We start from the raw sequence: 17,127 nt of genomic DNA on the forward strand, positions 1-17,127 counted from the left end.
CTATATATGAAGACTCTGGAGAACAGGGATATTAAGGGGTAAACGGTGTCTTCCCAGACTCACATGTAGAAATCCTGACCGCCAGTATCTCAGATGTGACCTTATCTGAGACAAGCTCTTTACAGAGGTAACCAAGTTAAAATGAGGTCACAGGCCGGGCGTGGAAGCTCAAGCTTGTATTACCAGCACTTTGGGAGGCCAAGGCAGGCAGATCACTTGAGGTCAGGAGTTCGAGACCAGCCTGACCAACATGGTGAAACCCCATCTCTACCAAAAATACAAAAATTAGCTGGTGTGGTGGCACATGCCTGTATCCCAGCTACCGGGGAAGGTGAGGCAAAGAATCGTTTGAACCCAGGAGACAGAGGTTGCAGTGAGCTGAGATGACACCACTGTACTCCAGCCTGGGTGACAGACTCTGCCTCGAAAAATAAAAATAAATTAAATGCAGTCATTAGGGTGGCCCCTAAATGCAGTATGATTGGATGGCTGCTGTTCTTTTAAAAAAAGTGTGGGTGGATTTGAACACAGGATGGGCATATACAAGGAGGATGCCCTGTGAACATGGAGGCGGCCATCTATATGCCCAGAGACAGGCCTGGAACAGACCTTCCCTCACGGCCCCCAGAAGGTACCAACTCTACTGGCACCTGGAGCTCAGACTTCTAGACTCCATGGCTGTGAGACAACACATTTCTGTCATTTAAGCCACCCAGTCTGTGACACTTTCTTATGGCAGCCTGGTAAATGAATACACGGATGCTCTGACTCTTGTGCCATATGTCTGCTTAGAACCCTCCATGGCTCCCCAGTACTTCTGGGGAAAAGTCAAAACTCTTCTGTGTGTGTGGCATAAAAGCCACTTCAGGGTTTGGAACTCGCCTACCTTTCTAGGCATATCTCCTGCCTCTTCCTCAACAAATTCCCCAGGCTCAGCCACTGTAGTGTGAGTGGCCTCTGAATACCTTGTTCCCGCCGCCTGCCTGCTCCGCGCCCCCAACCCTCCCAGCCTTGGGCTGATGTGGCATCCATCCTCTGTGCTGGACTCCCGTCCCTGCCATCCAACCCCTTGCTGCACTCTGCTGTACCACCAGCGCGTTTGTCTCTCCAGCTAGACTGTGTGCATGGTGCGGGCAGGGCCGCGTCTCCCTCAGTCTTATATATAACCAACACCGTGCCTGTGCCTGGTGGGGCCTGGGGACTGTTTGAGGAATAACTCAACAGTAGACATTCTGGCCACCCAGTACTTTGCATTCAGCAGGTGCTCGGGACACAGTTTGGGCTGACACATGTGGCATTCCTACAAATCCTGCCAAACCAAAGGGACTCAGGATAGGGCTGGCACGGCTGTGCAAAAGCAAGGACGTATCCCCTGCAGGAAGCCAGGGCTGGAGAACAGCCCAGCAGAGGCTAGGAGACTCAGGATAGCACCCAGGGCCGAATGGAGAGATGAGGGTGCTCTCTGCCTGCCCATGTGTACCCACTGGCCTGGGAGGTGCATGGTTAGTAACTCAGGAAAATCTGTGTGGTTAATGACTCAGTAGAATGTTCCAGAAGATCTACAATTGGGTTATCTCCCTCAGAAGGGAAGAGGGAGAGCGCAAGACTGGTTGTTTCTTGCTATTTCCTAGGAAACTTTCAGAGCACAGACGTGCCGGGAGGAGGCAGAGCCTCTAGATACCATCCAGGGTCCTCGCTATCTGCCCACAAATGGCACCACTCTGAAACCACCCCGGCGGTTTGAGGTGCTGGAGGCTCTAGGAGGATCTGACCCAAGAGGCTGCTTCGACTGGAAAGCAGGAGACTCCAGGGGAACAGAAAGATGGGCTACTTTCAAAGAGTCTGAGGCCGACCATGCTTCAGAAAAAAAAGAGAACCTTCAAAATGTGCAAGGGAGAACTCCCCCAACCCCTTGTCTGAAGCTGGAGCTTCTTTTGGAAACCACTCTTTCTGGCTGAACACTGAATACTTTCCGAATTTCATGCAGAATACCTGTTTTGTTCTTCTTCTTGGAGATAGAGCAGCTCTTCACTGTCCCCACTTTTGAAAACACCTGGATAAGAAAGTAACAAGCATCATCAGCAGCTCCAAACCACTATGCAGGCAAGGACCCCTGTAAAACACTATACCCCCAAATTTGCCATATGGACAACTTGGGGTCCCCAAAACATTTTGAGAAGACGAGTGATGACCTTCTTTAAGTAACCTGGACAGTCCCCTAGGGTTCCCCATAAGAGCAGCTGGGCTTGTTTCTCGTTCCAGTTTTAGAAGAAGGAAGTAGGACACAGAACAGCGAGAGACTGACTGTAGATCATGCAGTCGGGAAGCCGGGCCTCAGTTCCGGAGCGTGGGATCTACTGTCCCAGTCCGGGCCTCTCACTGCCCCCTGCACCAAATGCCAAAATAATTTTTACAAAAATTTTAAATCACAGTTTATTCTATTTTCCCCTTAACTTTTTCTGTCTCCTTTGCTAGAATATGAAACCCAATCATAGCAAAATCCATGTTTACCTGGTTCTTCAGCACCACACACGGGGCCCAGGGAAAGGCAGGTGCCCATTCACCAATGGGCAACGGGGAAGCCCAGGGGCCAGGGAGAATCTTGAGAAACAAATACTACGAGCAGCAGCCGCTTACTGACTCTTGTGTTTAAAGTGTCAGGTGCTTTACTTGGAATATCTCCTTCATCCAGTCATCAAAACAACTCCATGAGAAGAGTCTATTAACATCCCCATGTTACAGATGAAGAAACTATGGCACAGAAAGGCTGACAGACTCACTCAGGGTCACGTCATTAGCATGGAGCAAAGCTGGGATCCAAGCCCAAGGAGGCTGATTGCTAACCACGGCTCTCCACTCAGGGCGTGAGACAGGAGCCCTGGGAACTAGGGGCTCTTCCCTCGAGGGCCTCAAGTGGACTGTGTGACCTAAGGACAGTGACCTAGCGTCTCTGAAGCTCAGCCTCCAGCCATGTTCCATGAAGAGAGTGAACTAGGTCATCTTGGCTGTGACTTCCAGCTCCAGAATCCTTGAATTCAGAGGATGCTCTTGGGCTGCTGTTTGTGCGCATCTCCCAGGAAACAATGATCCCGGAAAATGATGTTCCCATACCAGACCCGCACCAGAAAAAAAATAAAACTAACGTTCAAATCTATCTGAGATATTCAAATCTATCTACCTTTTGGATGCTACCAGCACATGCCGCTGTTTAAAAGCAAAGCAAAACAAAAATGGAACCAGGAAGTAGCCAAAGGCAAGTCCAAGGGTGGGTTTCCAATTGCTTAATCAGGTGAATCCTGGCTCCTTAAACGCTGCTGCTTTAGTCAGGGTATCTCTGCTGCTGGGGCTGCTCTTCTGATAGGTAAGGGGACAGTCACATCACAGAGGCTGAGCCAGAGGGGCTGTGACCCTCGGCCTCTCTACCACACCCCCACATCTGCCTCCATATCATCTGCCCACCATGTTCCTACCCCTGAGGCTCAGTGGACACTGTCTTCTCTCTTGACCCCATGATAGAATTTTAGGGTTCAGAGGGATTTCTAGAAATCAATCAGGTCAATTCTTACGGCCAGCTTCCTTCCCAGAATAAGTTGATGGCTATCAGCCTGCTGTTGTTATTCATTAAAACAAAACAAAAAACTGAAAAACCCATTGAGTGTTTATTCTGTGCCAAGCCCAGTCTCTAGAAATAAAGGGTCTCCTGAGGGAGGTGCCACACAGTAGGGGAGCTTGCAGACCCCACTTCTTTGGAACTGGAGGCCCCGTTGTTTCCTGATCGCTGGTCCAATTCCTTCTAGAAGCCCCCGGCCCTCACTCAGCACAGCCCTCATTTGGCTTTTACCAACCTTCTATTTGGAGCTCCCTGCCCTTTCATCCCCTTCCCTCTTCCCATAAATGCAAAAATCTCACCCCATCCAGGGATTCCAGGTCAGGCCCAGACCCTCATTCATTGACGTGGCTTCTCCATTATTCCCAGCAGGCTGAGAGGATTGTGCTGACATTTACTTTTCGGTAGTTTACATCATAGAAACAACTATTGCCTTCATATTACACGGTCTCCCTAGAGATTCTGGTATGTCTCCAAAGCATATGTGGTAGCCCCTCTCAGGCCCCCTGGCCAGCCTTGCTACTGCTCTAGTCTTCAGTTGAGCTGTCTACGGGACACCCCAGGAGAAGGGGTCAAGTAGGTGGTGCTGGTTGTTGCCCCCAAGTCCATATTAACACGCGTCATGTTTTAAGGCAGAATCAATGCAGTAGCCACATCAGTAGACTAGGGTTTCCCATCCCATACCGCTCCCTACTGGGCTGAGAAACCACTCACTTCCTTCAGCTTCTCTTCTGTTGTGTCAAAATTGAGATTCTTAATAAACAGAGTACACCCTGGGAGGCTCTCTTCTTCTTCTTCCTCTTCCTCCTCCTCCTCTTCCATGTTTGCTGAAGAGTTGTCTACTCCTTCCTCTGTTGGATTTTCATCTTCTGGGGTTTTACCATCAGGCACTAAACCCCATCAAAACAAAAACAAAAACATCAAATCCATGAAATAATGTCAAACCCACCAGAGCCCTGGGGCCAACTGCAAAGAGCCTACTAGGTAAAAGGGTTCTGCCTCTGCAGGCAGTGGCAGGAAGGGGCACTGTGATCCCCAACTTGCACTGAGCTTCAGCAACTCTTGAGACGGAGAGAAAGGCCTGCCCCTGCTATGTTGTAAAGAGAAAGGAATACGAAACATAGCCCCCAAACAGAGCCTAAACAGGACCAGCTCACACTAATTTGAACTTCAAAATAAATTACCATGTGAACTGTTTTACTGAACCACAAGCCTCAGCAAAATGTTATTTTTCCTCAAAAAAATAGCCCTTAGTGAACTTTCAAACTACAATGCAACTTAAAACTTTTCAAAAATTATAGGATGGGAGCAAAACTTAGGAAGAGTCTAAATACTACTCCCTTGAGCCTAAAGAACGTTATATACTATCAAAATCCCTCATATGCATTACTTCAGGAAGCATATGCACAAAAAGAGTGGTTTTGTCTATACATATTAAATTCAGAGTTATGCATCACAGGGAAAAACTGAAAATACTCGATGTTCACAAACAACAGACTAGGTAAGGTAGAGAACCACCAAAAGCTGGAATAATATGTAGTCATTAAAAATGATGTTTCCAAAGAACGTTTAATGACACACAACAAAGCTCATCATAAAAAAGTGAGAGAAAAATTAAGATACTAAAAAAAATGTATACTGTAATTTTAGAAAATGTTCAAGGTAATTCAAATCATGATCTAAGCCAGCTGCGGTGGCTCATGCCTGTAATCCCAGCACTCTGGGAGGCTGAGGCGGGCAGACTACTTGAGGTCAGGAGTTCAAGACTAGCCTGGCCAACATGGTGAAACCCTGTCTCCACTAAAAATACAAAAATTAGCCGGGCATGGTGGTGGGCACCTATAATCCCAGCTAATCGGGAGGCTGAGGCACAAGAGTTGCCCGAACCTGGGAGGCAGAGGTTCGTGTGATCAAGCCATTGCACTCCAGCCTGGGTGACAGAGTGAGACTCCATCTCAAAAACAAAAAACAAACAAAAAACATGATCTGCACATTTATGAGAAAACATACAAGTGTGTACACACACACACACACACACACACACACAGGGATCACAGGAAGGAGATGCATAAAATGCTCCTGGTTTATTTCTGGAGAATGGCATTAGGGATGGTTGTCATTTCAACCTGTCACTGCTAGCACTTGTGCCGCTCCTACTCTGAAAGAACAGCATTTTAGGGAGAGGCTCTTTAGAGAGGTTCTCTGAAGAGCAAACGTGAAGTTGTGAGTTAGCAAGGGGTGTGTGTGTCTGTGTATGTGCGTGTGTGCGTGCGTGTTGTCTGTGTGTGGCTACAGCTCAGGGAGTTGGGAGCAGGGAGACTAGACCTGCTAGCTGCAGTGCCCCTAAGCGTGTAGATTTCATTCTCAGCTGACAGAAGCCTCAGGAAGTTGGAACAGGGCAGCGTCATGATCTTTTGAGAAATCTTAGGAGGAAATGTGTTCAATTCGTTTCAAGCTCCCCAATTTCCCCAAGTCACATGATTAGGACCTGGAGACAAATTCCTCCTCCAAAGACAAGGCTTCTGAAGCTATTCTCATATCCCCCAGGAAATCAAACTGTCTTAGCAATTCTTCAGAGCAGTTCTCAGGCTGTGCCTTCACAGCCCTCACCCTCAATGTTTCTAAGCAGATGACCAGTGACCTCCCTTAAGAGTTAAACCCTGCACCCCAGCCTGGCAGAAGCACCTGGAGGTCCCATGGGCAGGTAGGCTGGAGCTGATGGAGACAGCCTGCTTCTTCTACTCACACCTTCACTTGCATAGTTCAAACTTCTGCATGATGTAAGGGGGCTTTCTGGGGTTCAGCTCCATTCCACACACTCTCACTGCCAAGCACCAAAGATGCCTCTGTCTGTCGTGCCCTTTCTGACGGAAGCCGAACGCTTTCAAGTCCTAATTAAGCTTCGACCACTTTGTCATAAAACAACCCTTTTAAGTCCTTACAGAAACAGCTACCATGATAATCAGTTGAATACACTGCCTTCCTCCCTCTGCTAAGCCCAGAGTCGAGACTCAGATACCAGGACAAAAAGAAGAAATCTACACAAAGGCTCCTCCCCCAACCAAGAAACTAACACAGTTTACACAACAAGAGAGACTCCATGGTATGGCCCTTTGTACTCAAAACCCAACTTTCAAACAAAGCTGGAGGAAAAAGTACCACTAATGGTGAGAACTAAAGCTATGCAAGGCAGCTAAGTCTTCAGGTCCTGGACCAGAACTTCAATGGAGATGAAAACCATGACCTTCAGCAGGGAATGATATTTCCACCCCGCTGGCCCTCCTTGGCGTTTGACATCTTGGAGATTAAAGGAGAAAGAAGAGAACACTGATGAGATCCCCTACCACGCACCAGGCACATGGTTGGATGCCCTGAGTACAGTCTCACTCATGACCACAGCAGCCACATCACAGAAAATGGGGGGCCCAAGGAGAGTTCTGGAGGCTGCCGCATCGGAACCCGAAATCTCAGGCACCTTCTGGTTGATGAGACAGGTTCATGGAAGACTGGAAAAAAGTTTTATAGAGAAAAGCATAGTGGGGATGATGGTGACCAAGAGGGCTCGTGGCCACTTGAAGGGAGCAGCCCCTTCTTGGCACTGGCCAATTGACAGAAAGGTCAACCTAGCGTGGCCAGAATTCAGATCTATTAAGAGAAGCAGGAAATCCAGCTCTACTGAGGAAATCCCATGGTTTTTAAATCTTGGCACCTTAATGGCAAGGGACTTTAAATTAGGCAGTAGTCAACAAGTACACCAGCTCATTGAAGCCTCGGGGCTCTGCTCCCTGCATCTAGCCTGCCCCAGAGCACTGGCAGATGCCCTTCTGTCTTTCTACCCCAAGGCCCTGGAACCCAGCCAGTGCCCAGTGTGGCATTCCAGGAGTTCCAAGTCTCACAAGGGTAACAACCCGGGGAGCCCGCACCCCTTAGCGCGGCTGGAGTTGACTCCACACTGCCTCCCTGGTCCATGAGCGGTGGCTGGTGTGCTGCAAAGGGCGTCTTTAAATGCCCAGGCACCTGCCCAGGGAGGTGTGATGTTTGGGTTTAGTAACAGAGCCGAGAGCAGGAATGGACGGATCCCTTCCCTGGCAGATCAGCTGCTCTTAGCCCCAGCCCAGGAAGAACAAGAGGGAAATGTGAGGATGGTGAAGACTTATTATCTGGGTGTACAGTTGGCCTGGCATGGGGCTCACCTGGCATCTCCAACCTCCCATAAGTCAGCCTCTTACCCTCCCCTTCGGGAGGAACACCCAGCTTGAAATGAAAGATGTTCTCAAAGGGGTCTGCCTTTCCTCCAACAGCGCAGGCTCTGGCTGACCCCGGAGACGTCCGTTCTTTCCCCGAACCTTGCGTTCATAGCAACAACCACCCTACACCTGAAACTTCACCCTGGATCCTAGAAGAACTAACAATTCAAGGGTATCACGGTCTTTAGAGATCTGCTGGAGAAGGGCCCTGGAAGACGAGGAGGGCAGGCCTAGTCCCAGCCCTGCCACAACCTAGCTGCATGACCCTGGGCGAGTAACTTCACTGCTGTCTCAGCACCCGTACTCATAAAATGGAGTTTATTAAAACCACCTCTCCCCTAATACCAAAAATACATACACAAACAAAAACCCCAAAGTCATACTAATTTGTAGGAACATTGGTAAACAGAACAGTAAGTGACTGTAAACTCAATTACCAAATTTTAAAAGGATGACGATATAATAATTATGAACAAGAAAGAATGCAAAATCTACATTTGAAGTTTAAACGAACTGTAAATTAATGTGAGTATATTGCATAGGATGTATTGTATAGGTTGTTTCAAAACCCAGCAAAACACAGGTGTATACAGACCACTGACAAAGATAATGGCCCACCCCCTCTCTCCCACAAGGCCCCGGAACCCAGCCAGTCCCCAGCGTGGCATTCCAGGAGTTCCCAAGTCTTACAAGGGCAACAACCTAGAGTGCCCAGCAGCCCTCCGCATGGCCTCCCAGGTCCATGAGCGGTGGCTGGTGTGCTTCGAAGGGGGAAGAGTTGTTCTCTTTGCCAGCAGTCCTGATACACCTGCTCTTTGCTGGGCTGTTTGGAAATGCAAGTATCCACTACTTCCTCCACATGCCAGGCCATGGCTCCATCACCTCTCACCTCACCAGAATGACTGAAGAGCCTCCTTGCTGCTGTGCCCTCTGCCCCTCTCTCTGGCTCACCACTTTCCCTGACTTCATCCCTTACCCTTTTCCCTTCTCTCCTGTCACCTCCATTCCAAACGCACTGGTCTCTTTTCTGGTGCTCGAGCCTGCCAAGCCCCCGCTCCCTACCACAGGGCCTTTGCACCTGCTGGCCTCTGCCTGTTCTGCTGGTCTGCTGCTTTCCCAGGCCTGGCTCCTTCTCACACAGCCTCCCCGCAGGGAGCTCATCCTGTCCACTCTAGTTCAAGCAGTCTCCAGCCCGGGCCCAGCCACTCGCTGTTCCATTCTTCTGCTTTCCTGTTTTCAGAGCCCTGTCCTGTTCTGGCATCACCGTACAGAGCAGTTTGCTCCTCTATCTGTGCTCCCCAGCTACACGGAGAGCTTGAGGACAGGACCCAGTCTGACTCAGTTGGTGCCGCATCTCCAGCACTGGGCTCAGAACAGATCTACTTGTGGACGATGAGTATGTCAGGCACTCGGCATGTGCCTAGAACACAGCGATCACGAAATAGCCTTTACTATGATCAAGAGGAGCTGTGGGGTTTTAGGTAAGAGCACAGGCCTCAGAGTTGATGGCTTCAGGTCACATCCCAGCTCTCTCCACATGTGTGACCTTGCTCAAGTCATGCAAACTCTGTGCTTCCTTCTTTCCATCTAAAAAGGGGCTGGCCATCATGGTGCCTACTTGCAGGACGATGACGAGAATGAATGCAGAACAGGCTGTGAGACCTGAGCCTGGGCCTGCAGTGAGTGCTGCGAGAGAACAGTTTCTCTTAATATCATCCCTGCTACCCACACTGCCCAGCTGGCCTTGATGAGAGAGAAATCCAGGGGAAAATGTTGGAAATCCCTAACCCTGGGAGACGTAAGACAACCTAGTGTGGGGAGCCCCCGGCCCTCCTTCCCCTTCTCCCTGCAGGGTGAGCTGCTGGCTTCACACTCCCAGAAAGGCCAGCCAATGCCAGGCATCCGAGTTCACAGCTGGGCGCCACTGCCAGCCAGCTTCTGCTCCCCGAGTCACCAGGCCAGGCTGTGTCCAGAGAGGCGTGGAGACAGCCAGGAGCCAAGGCCGTGAAGCCAAGGTTATTTTAAAAAGCACTTCTGCTGTTGGCCCCAAGTCAGGAGACAAAAGAAAGATGGGAAAGAAAAAAATAAGGTATTGTGAAACTCAAACAGATGTTTGCCAACAAAATCACCAGGAACCAGAAAAGGAGGGAAGAAGTGAGACAGGAATCAGGGTTGGGCCCGGGGGCGGGGGAGTGAGGGGAAGGATCTAAAAGCAAGGTGGGCTGGAGGGGGCTGGGAGAGGCAGGGGGAAATGTGCTTCCATCTGTAGTTAGCACAATCAAATCCAGTCACGCATCGCCACATGGGGCTTTATTATAATCAGGCCACAGAATTTACTGCGGCCTCCTCCCCTTTCCCCGCTCTCGGCGCTGGAGCTGACAGCAAAGACTGTTATCAGTTGCAAGCAGCTTTTCAGGACCTCCCCCCACTCTGAGCCCTTTATCTGGAGGTGAGGGTCTTGGTTGTGGGGAGATAAAACATGCTGTCCCCCTCCCTCGAGACTGGTACAGAGAACAGGAGAGCTTTGCAGAAAGGAAGGGCGTAAAATTAAAAAAAAAAAAAAGCTATGTCCACTCCCCTCTTACTCTTCTTCCTTGGGAGCCTGAGAAAATCCAGGGCTTTGGGGGCTGGCTGAGTCCCCCCCAGCCCTCCTTGTCCTCATACCACGGGGGAGTCGGGGATCTGGCGAGGCTTCGGGAACAATGCAAAGAGGGCGGGGATGGGGGAGGAGCAGGTGAAAAGAACAGCACCGGCCAGGAGGGGCTGTGCACGGGCTGCCTGCAGTGAGAGGGCAGGAGGAGGCCCTGGAGATCAGCTCTGTGGGAATTCACCAATGACGCAAAACGCAGCAGGGCTTGGAATTAGTACAGACACGCACAACTTCCCGGGCCAAAGGAGGCCTGGCGGCCGGCCGGGCTCTAAGGCCTTCTTTGTGTGAGTCATGGTCAGGCCCTGGAAAGCAGCCCCTCTGGGAGGTAGGGGCTGTTGGGGACATGCTCAAACCTGCAACGTAGACCCAGGAAGCTGGGGGACCCGCAGGCAGGGGGTGGGAAAACACTCTGACTAAACCACAGCATACTCTCTCCGCGACACACCCTGTGCTGTGCTGCAGACACTTCAGTACTCAGGACCCACTTCTATTACTACTTGTGACATCTCACTTGTCCCCCAACAGCTCTGTTGTCCTCCACAGCTCAGGAGCTCCTGGGGAAGGGGGTCTGTGCATCTGTGTGGTGTCCACTTGATCACCCAGCTCAGCTGCTGGCTCAGGGCTGGTGCCCATGGTGAGTTAAAGACTATCCACTGTGACATATTTTTCTAAATTTAATTTTTGAGATAGGGTCTCGCTCTGTCACCCAGGCTAAGTGTAGTGGTACAATCTCGGCTCACTGCAGCCTCGATCTCCCAGGCTCAAGTGATCCTCCAAACTCAGCCTCCTGAGTAGCTGGGACAGCAAGGCATGCACCACTACGCGCAGCTAATTTTTGTATTTTTCGTAGAAATGGGGTTTTGTCATGTTGTCCAGGCTTGTCTTGAACTTCTGGACTCAAGTGATCCTCCTGCCTCAGCCTCCCAAAATGCACTGTGATTTATATTGCTCGGTCACCAACAGCAGCAGAAGACTGGTAATGTGCACATGACATCCCACCACGCCCTCAGGGGATGGGGCAGATATCACACCCATTTTACAGATATGGAAACCAAGCCTCAGAGAGGCAGGTGGTTTGTCCAGTCACAGAGTGGCTGCTTACTGGAAATCTCAGGGCCATTTCCCCAGGAGCTCTAGGCCGTACATGATGAGGATGCCAAGGGCTTAGGAACCATGCCCGGCATGGCATAACTGCTGATTTTGCTCTTGGGTTCGCTCGCACGCACTTCCTGATCACTACCAGCCACAGGGGCACATTCCTGGGTGCTAGGATACTGCCGTGAGCAACGTCAACGGGCTCTCGGCGTGTGGAGTGGCCACTCCAGGGGCAGAGTCAGACAGAGCAACACCAGGGAAAGGAACCCATTCATGACACAATTCCAGGAAGTGATAAGCATGTGAAATAAAATAAAGGGCCATTTGTGCGGGTGGGGACAATGGGAGCCCCCACTATTTTTCTGATAGATGGTATTACTGTCACCACTGTGTTTTGAGGCAGGGCTAACAACCAAAACCAAATGTTCAAACCTAACTAAGCTTCTACTATGTGCCAGAGGCTTGGGAGAAAGACAAGTATGACCCAGCCCCATCTTTCCAAGGGACAGAGAGGCAGATTCTCATGCGTTCCCTCATTCCCTTGATACCTGCGAACCGAGCTTCCCTATGCCTGGGCCTCCCGGGGTGCTTGGTACCAGGCAGTGAAGGAGAGAGCCCCACTCCCTGCCTTCACAACTCAAAGTCTGGCTGAGATAGATAGGAAACAAATACAAGTAACAAATAAACAGAATAAATAGAAATTGTGACAAGTGTTACAGAACAAAGGAGACAGCAGAGAGGGAGAATCCCCAGGACACAAGGAAATGAAAAGCCTGGTGGAAGCGGTCACCTTGGGAGGCACCACGTGTCCCCCACCTGCCTCCCGTTGCCACCCAAGGCTGCAGGAAGAGGCCTCCTCCGGATTTGATTTCAGTGCCGCTCAGTCCTAGATGATCTCTGTGTTTCGAAGGAGAACTCGCTTTGGGCCAAAAAAACACATTACTTAGGTTCAAGGGTAGTAACTGAATTAAAAACCAAGGCAGCTGTGATTGGGGAGACAGTGAAGAACCAGCCAGGATGACATAAAGAGAATTTTGTTTTGATGGGAGCAAGCACAGGTTTTGAAGGAGACCCTGATCCAAACGGAGTGGAGAGAGCTAACTCATAAACGAGCAGGAGCAGGAGACAGGCTTTCACAAGGTTTACACCAATCATCACTAACCCCAACGACAGGGGATGCTTCTGGGTCCTCATACCGCAAAGGGACTGAAGGATTTTGCTTCCTGACTGAAACAGGCCTCCAGACCAGCACATCTGAATGCCTTGCGCTGGCTGAGCCAGTCCTGATCCACAGTGAAACAAGGAAATGAGAAATGCGGACAAGGCAGGGGAGGTTAGGTACAGCAAAGTCTATTTCATTAAAATCTTAGACTGGGCATGGTGGCTTATGCCTGTAATCCCAGCACCTTGGGAGGCTGAGGTAGGCAGATAACTTGAGGCCAGGAATTCCAGACTAGCCTGGCCAATATGGTGAAACCCTGTCTCTACTAAAAATACAAAAAAACTAGCTAGGTGTGGTGGCGGGCACCTGTAGTCCCAGCTACTCGGGAGGCTGAGGCAGGAGAACTGCTTGAACCCAGGAGGTAGAGGTTACAGTGAGCCAAGATTGTGCACTCCAGCCTGGGCAGCGGAGCAAGACTTTGTCTCAAAAAAAAAAAAAAAAAAAAAATCTCAAATCTGACAACGTTGCTCCCCAACTATTTTTTTTTTTTAACTATGAAATGTCTTTATAAAAAAAAAAATACGAGAACAAAGGAGAGAGTAGCTGAGGACTTATTACTTTTTCTTTTTTTTTTAACATCCTTATTTTAATAAATTAAACAACTGGTTGCTGTATTGTGGGTGTATATAGGGGAGTGGTTACTACTGACAAGGAAAATCTTAACATCTGGATAGAATGACCATGGTCCTGTTCGTCTTGGCTTCTAAGATGTGGTCATGGTTCTCAGACTATGAGGTCTTCAATGTGGGAGCTACACTGTCCACTGTGGGCATCTAGGAAAGCATGGGGTGTTCCAGGTTGTCACAAGGACTAGGGGCACTGGTGACACTCAGAGGCACAGGCCAGGGATGTGAAATGTCTTGTGATTTGCAAAGCAGTCCTGACAAGAAAGTCCTGCCCAGTCCCAAAGCCCAATGATACTCCTTTCCCCAGCTAGGAAGCATTAGCCAGGAGGTGGGCGCTGTGCTCTCTGGCCCCCAGGGGCCACGGCTTCCCCTTCCCTTCCTGCCTTTGCAGTCACTGGACATCAGAGGGCACTGCCACTCCAAGGACACGAGAATAAGTATCTCCCGTACCAGCCACCCTCCCCCATGAGCCATTCTGGCCCGTCTTTGAAACAGGAAGGTTGTTTACACTTGCTTTGCTTTGAATTCTTGTTAACAGATTATAGTTTTTTCCCCTACAAGCTTTAATTGACAAACTAAAAGCATGCTGCATCCATAATTTTGACACTGGTTTTGTTACAGGACATGCCCATAAAATCTGAATCTGAGCCCCACTAGTCTCCAGCATGAACAAAGAACTTCAAACCAGAGGCTCGATGAGAAACTTCCCGCTGCCCCTCACCCTCCTCCTTTCCCTCACCTGTTAGCCTAAGGCATCCCTAAGGCATCCTGGTCTCAGACTCAGCTCTTACCTGTTTCTGGCTCTACTTGGTCCTTTTCCGCAGGTTCCAAAGGTGGGTCTTGGAGCTTTTTCTTCTGTGGGGCTGCGCTGGAGAAGACGCCAACTGGAGCCCACTCCAGATACAGGGGGACGTGGTGGAACTGCAGAGACAAGAGTGATGGCCCTGTGGGTCCTCATTACAACACACTGCTAGGGAGGGACTCAGTCCCATGCAGATCACAGCCCAAGGGTCACAGAGGATGGGCAATTCACCCAAGAATGGAGCCGGAAGGAGCCCAGCCCAGAGCCCTGACTGCTGTCTACTCCCTCAGGACAACACTCGCCCCCGTGCTGCATCTCAGGGTACAGGAGAGAGGCTTTAGTCTCTGTTGCCACCAGACATACAGCAGCTCCAAGGCCCTCTTTGTGTTTTTTCCAATCAGAGTATGAAACGCTAAAGTTTTATACTTAGATGGGAGTGGGACGAGGAGAGACCACATCACTGGTAAAGTGCACTCTCCAGGAGGAAGTGTAAAATACCCGCTAAGAGAACACACTTTCTATGTGCATATAACCACGGGCAACACCTGTATACGCGTGCGTGTGTGTGCATGCAGATGTTATTTTTTTAAAAGGATAGCTGGGCATAGTGGCACACACCTGTAGTCCTAGCTACTCAGGAAGCTGAGGTGGGAGGATCCCTTGAGCTCAGGAGTTTGAGGCTGCAGTGAGCTAGGATTCTGCCACTGTACTCCAGGGAAATCCTGTCTCTTAAAAAAAAAAAAAAAAAAAAAGAGGGGCCGGGGGGACAGGGGGTGAGGGGGATGACACCTGCCTCATCAGCTGGCCACTGGGGAGCTGCAGGGCAGGGTGGGAGTGAGACTTGTCAACAAATGCCCTTTTTGAATCTTTTCAAATTTCATACTCCATGAAAGCCTTGCAAATTAGTTATGTTTCAAAAACATACACATGCTTCAGAGTGAAACAGACTGGCGTGCAGACAGCGAGCTGCATCACACTGAGCTGTGCGATCGTGGGCCAGGGCATCAGAGAGGGCATCAGTTTCCATATGTGCAAAATGAAGACAGCAGTCTTCTTGTTGGTGAAATAGACACTGCCCAAAACAGGAGGCCTCACCTAGTCAGTGCTCTCAAACTGTGGCTCACACAGGGAGAGCCTTTGGTGATGGACATGTCCTCCCAAAGCAGAAGGAAGAAAGGATGGTGTCACATTCCAAAGGATGCTCACATCTCAGTCATGGGGCCCCACCTAGATAATTTTTCTTACGGGTCAGGCACAGACTGACTTCCTGAGAGCTTAGTGACCACAGAGTCCCAAGCTAAACACTATTATGGGGTTAAAGTGGCAGAGAATGAGAAATCATTTCCTCACCAGCAAAATGGGGACATGAATATCTCTCTCTCAGAATTGCTGGAGGGACATGAATATCTCTCTCTCAGAATTGCTGGGGGGGACACGAATACCTATCTTTAAGAATTGCTAGGGGAGACCAAGCTCTGCAAAGTGCTAAAGTGCCATATAAACAGAAAATACTTGTAGTGGCCCCACAGGGTATGTCTATGTCTTGAGCCCCTAGAACCCGTGAATGCACCTTTGTTTGGAAAAAGTATCTTCGCAAATTTCATTAAGTGAAAGATTTTGAGATGAGATCATCTTGCGTTATCCAGGCAGACCCTAAATCCAATGACAAGTGTCCTTCTAACAGAAATACAGAGGAAGACTGAGAGGAGAAGAGGAAATACCACGTGAGGATGAAGGGAGAAACTGGAGTGATGCAGCCATGGGCCAGGGATGCCTGGAGCCACCAGAAGCTGGAAGAGACACAGATCAGACTCCCTGGAGCCTTCAGAGGAAGCACAACCCTGCTGACACCTTGATTTCAGACTGTGGCCTTTGGAACCGTGGGACGATCTATTTCTGTTGTTTCAAGCCAACTAGCTTGTGAAAATTTGTTATGACAGCCGCAGCCAGCAAACTAATACACAACTGTTGGCTTTTTTCTAAACCAAGAACCAGGAGACAGCCCCACCTACAGAAATGACTTTCATTCATCTCATTGTAGCTACAAGACTGCAAAAGCATCAAGAATGCTCTTTCTTGGGCAAAATAGGGAGAACTTTTTCTCTACAAAAATAGAGAAATGAGCCAGAAATTTGCCCTCTACAAAAAATAAAAAAATTAGCCAGGCGTGGTGGTGCATGCCTGTAGTCTCAGCTACATGGGAGGCTGAAGTGGGGGGATTGCTTGAGTCCCAGAGCTTGAGGCTGCAGCGAACCAAGATGGCGCCACTGCACTGTAGCCTGGGTGACAGAGAGAGATCATGTCTTTAAAAATAAATAAATAAAATACATTTTTTTAAAAAAAGAATGAACACATTTAATTAAAATTAAAATGTTAATCCAAATTAACATGGGTAAAGAAAGCCAAAGAAAAGCTAGAGTCAGGCATGGAACCACGGCATGCTTTCTGGAGGATGGTTTAGAACTTCCCTTTCCCGGCCGGGTGCGGTGGCTCACACCTGCACTTTGGGAGGCTGAGGCGGGCGGATCACGAGGTCAGGAGATCGAGACCATCCTGGCGAACACGGTGAAACCCCATCTCTTCTAAAAATACAAAAAAATTAGCCGGGCGAGGTGGCGGGCGCCTGTAGTCCCAGCTACTTGGGAGGCTGAGGCAGGAGAATGGCGTGAACCCAGGAGGCGGAGCTTGCAGAGAGCAGAGATCGCGCCACTGTACTTGAGCCTGGGCAACAGAGCAAGACTCTGTCTCAAAAAAAAAAAAAAAAAAAGAACTTCCCTCTCCCATTCTTCCCTTCCAGATGGGTTTGCAGGCGCTAGGGATGATACTCAACCATGAGCCAGACGGGTGGTTTAGGGTGAGCTCCCACGTGCCACATCTG

General features: G+C 49.6%; 1 protein-coding gene across 1 annotated transcript in view; it reads right to left on the minus strand.

Annotated features, from left to right (window-relative positions):
- Positions 1-17,127, minus strand: part of RBM19 (RNA binding motif protein 19) — a 140,374-nt gene that overhangs the window by 96,722 nt on the left and 26,525 nt on the right. The window contains exons 16-18 of the mRNA XM_023204080.2: positions 14,239-14,368; positions 4,322-4,497; positions 1,993-2,053 (exon numbers count right to left, since the gene is read on the minus strand). Coding sequence (XP_023059848.2) covers positions 1,993-2,053; positions 4,322-4,497; positions 14,239-14,368 — 367 coding nt within the window. The remainder of the gene's footprint in view (positions 1-1,992; positions 2,054-4,321; positions 4,498-14,238; positions 14,369-17,127) is intronic.

The sequence above is a fragment of the Piliocolobus tephrosceles genome, chromosome 10, assembly GCF_002776525.5.
Source record: "Piliocolobus tephrosceles isolate RC106 chromosome 10, ASM277652v3, whole genome shotgun sequence".
In the NCBI taxonomy this organism is placed as follows: Eukaryota; Metazoa; Chordata; class Mammalia; order Primates; family Cercopithecidae; genus Piliocolobus; species Piliocolobus tephrosceles.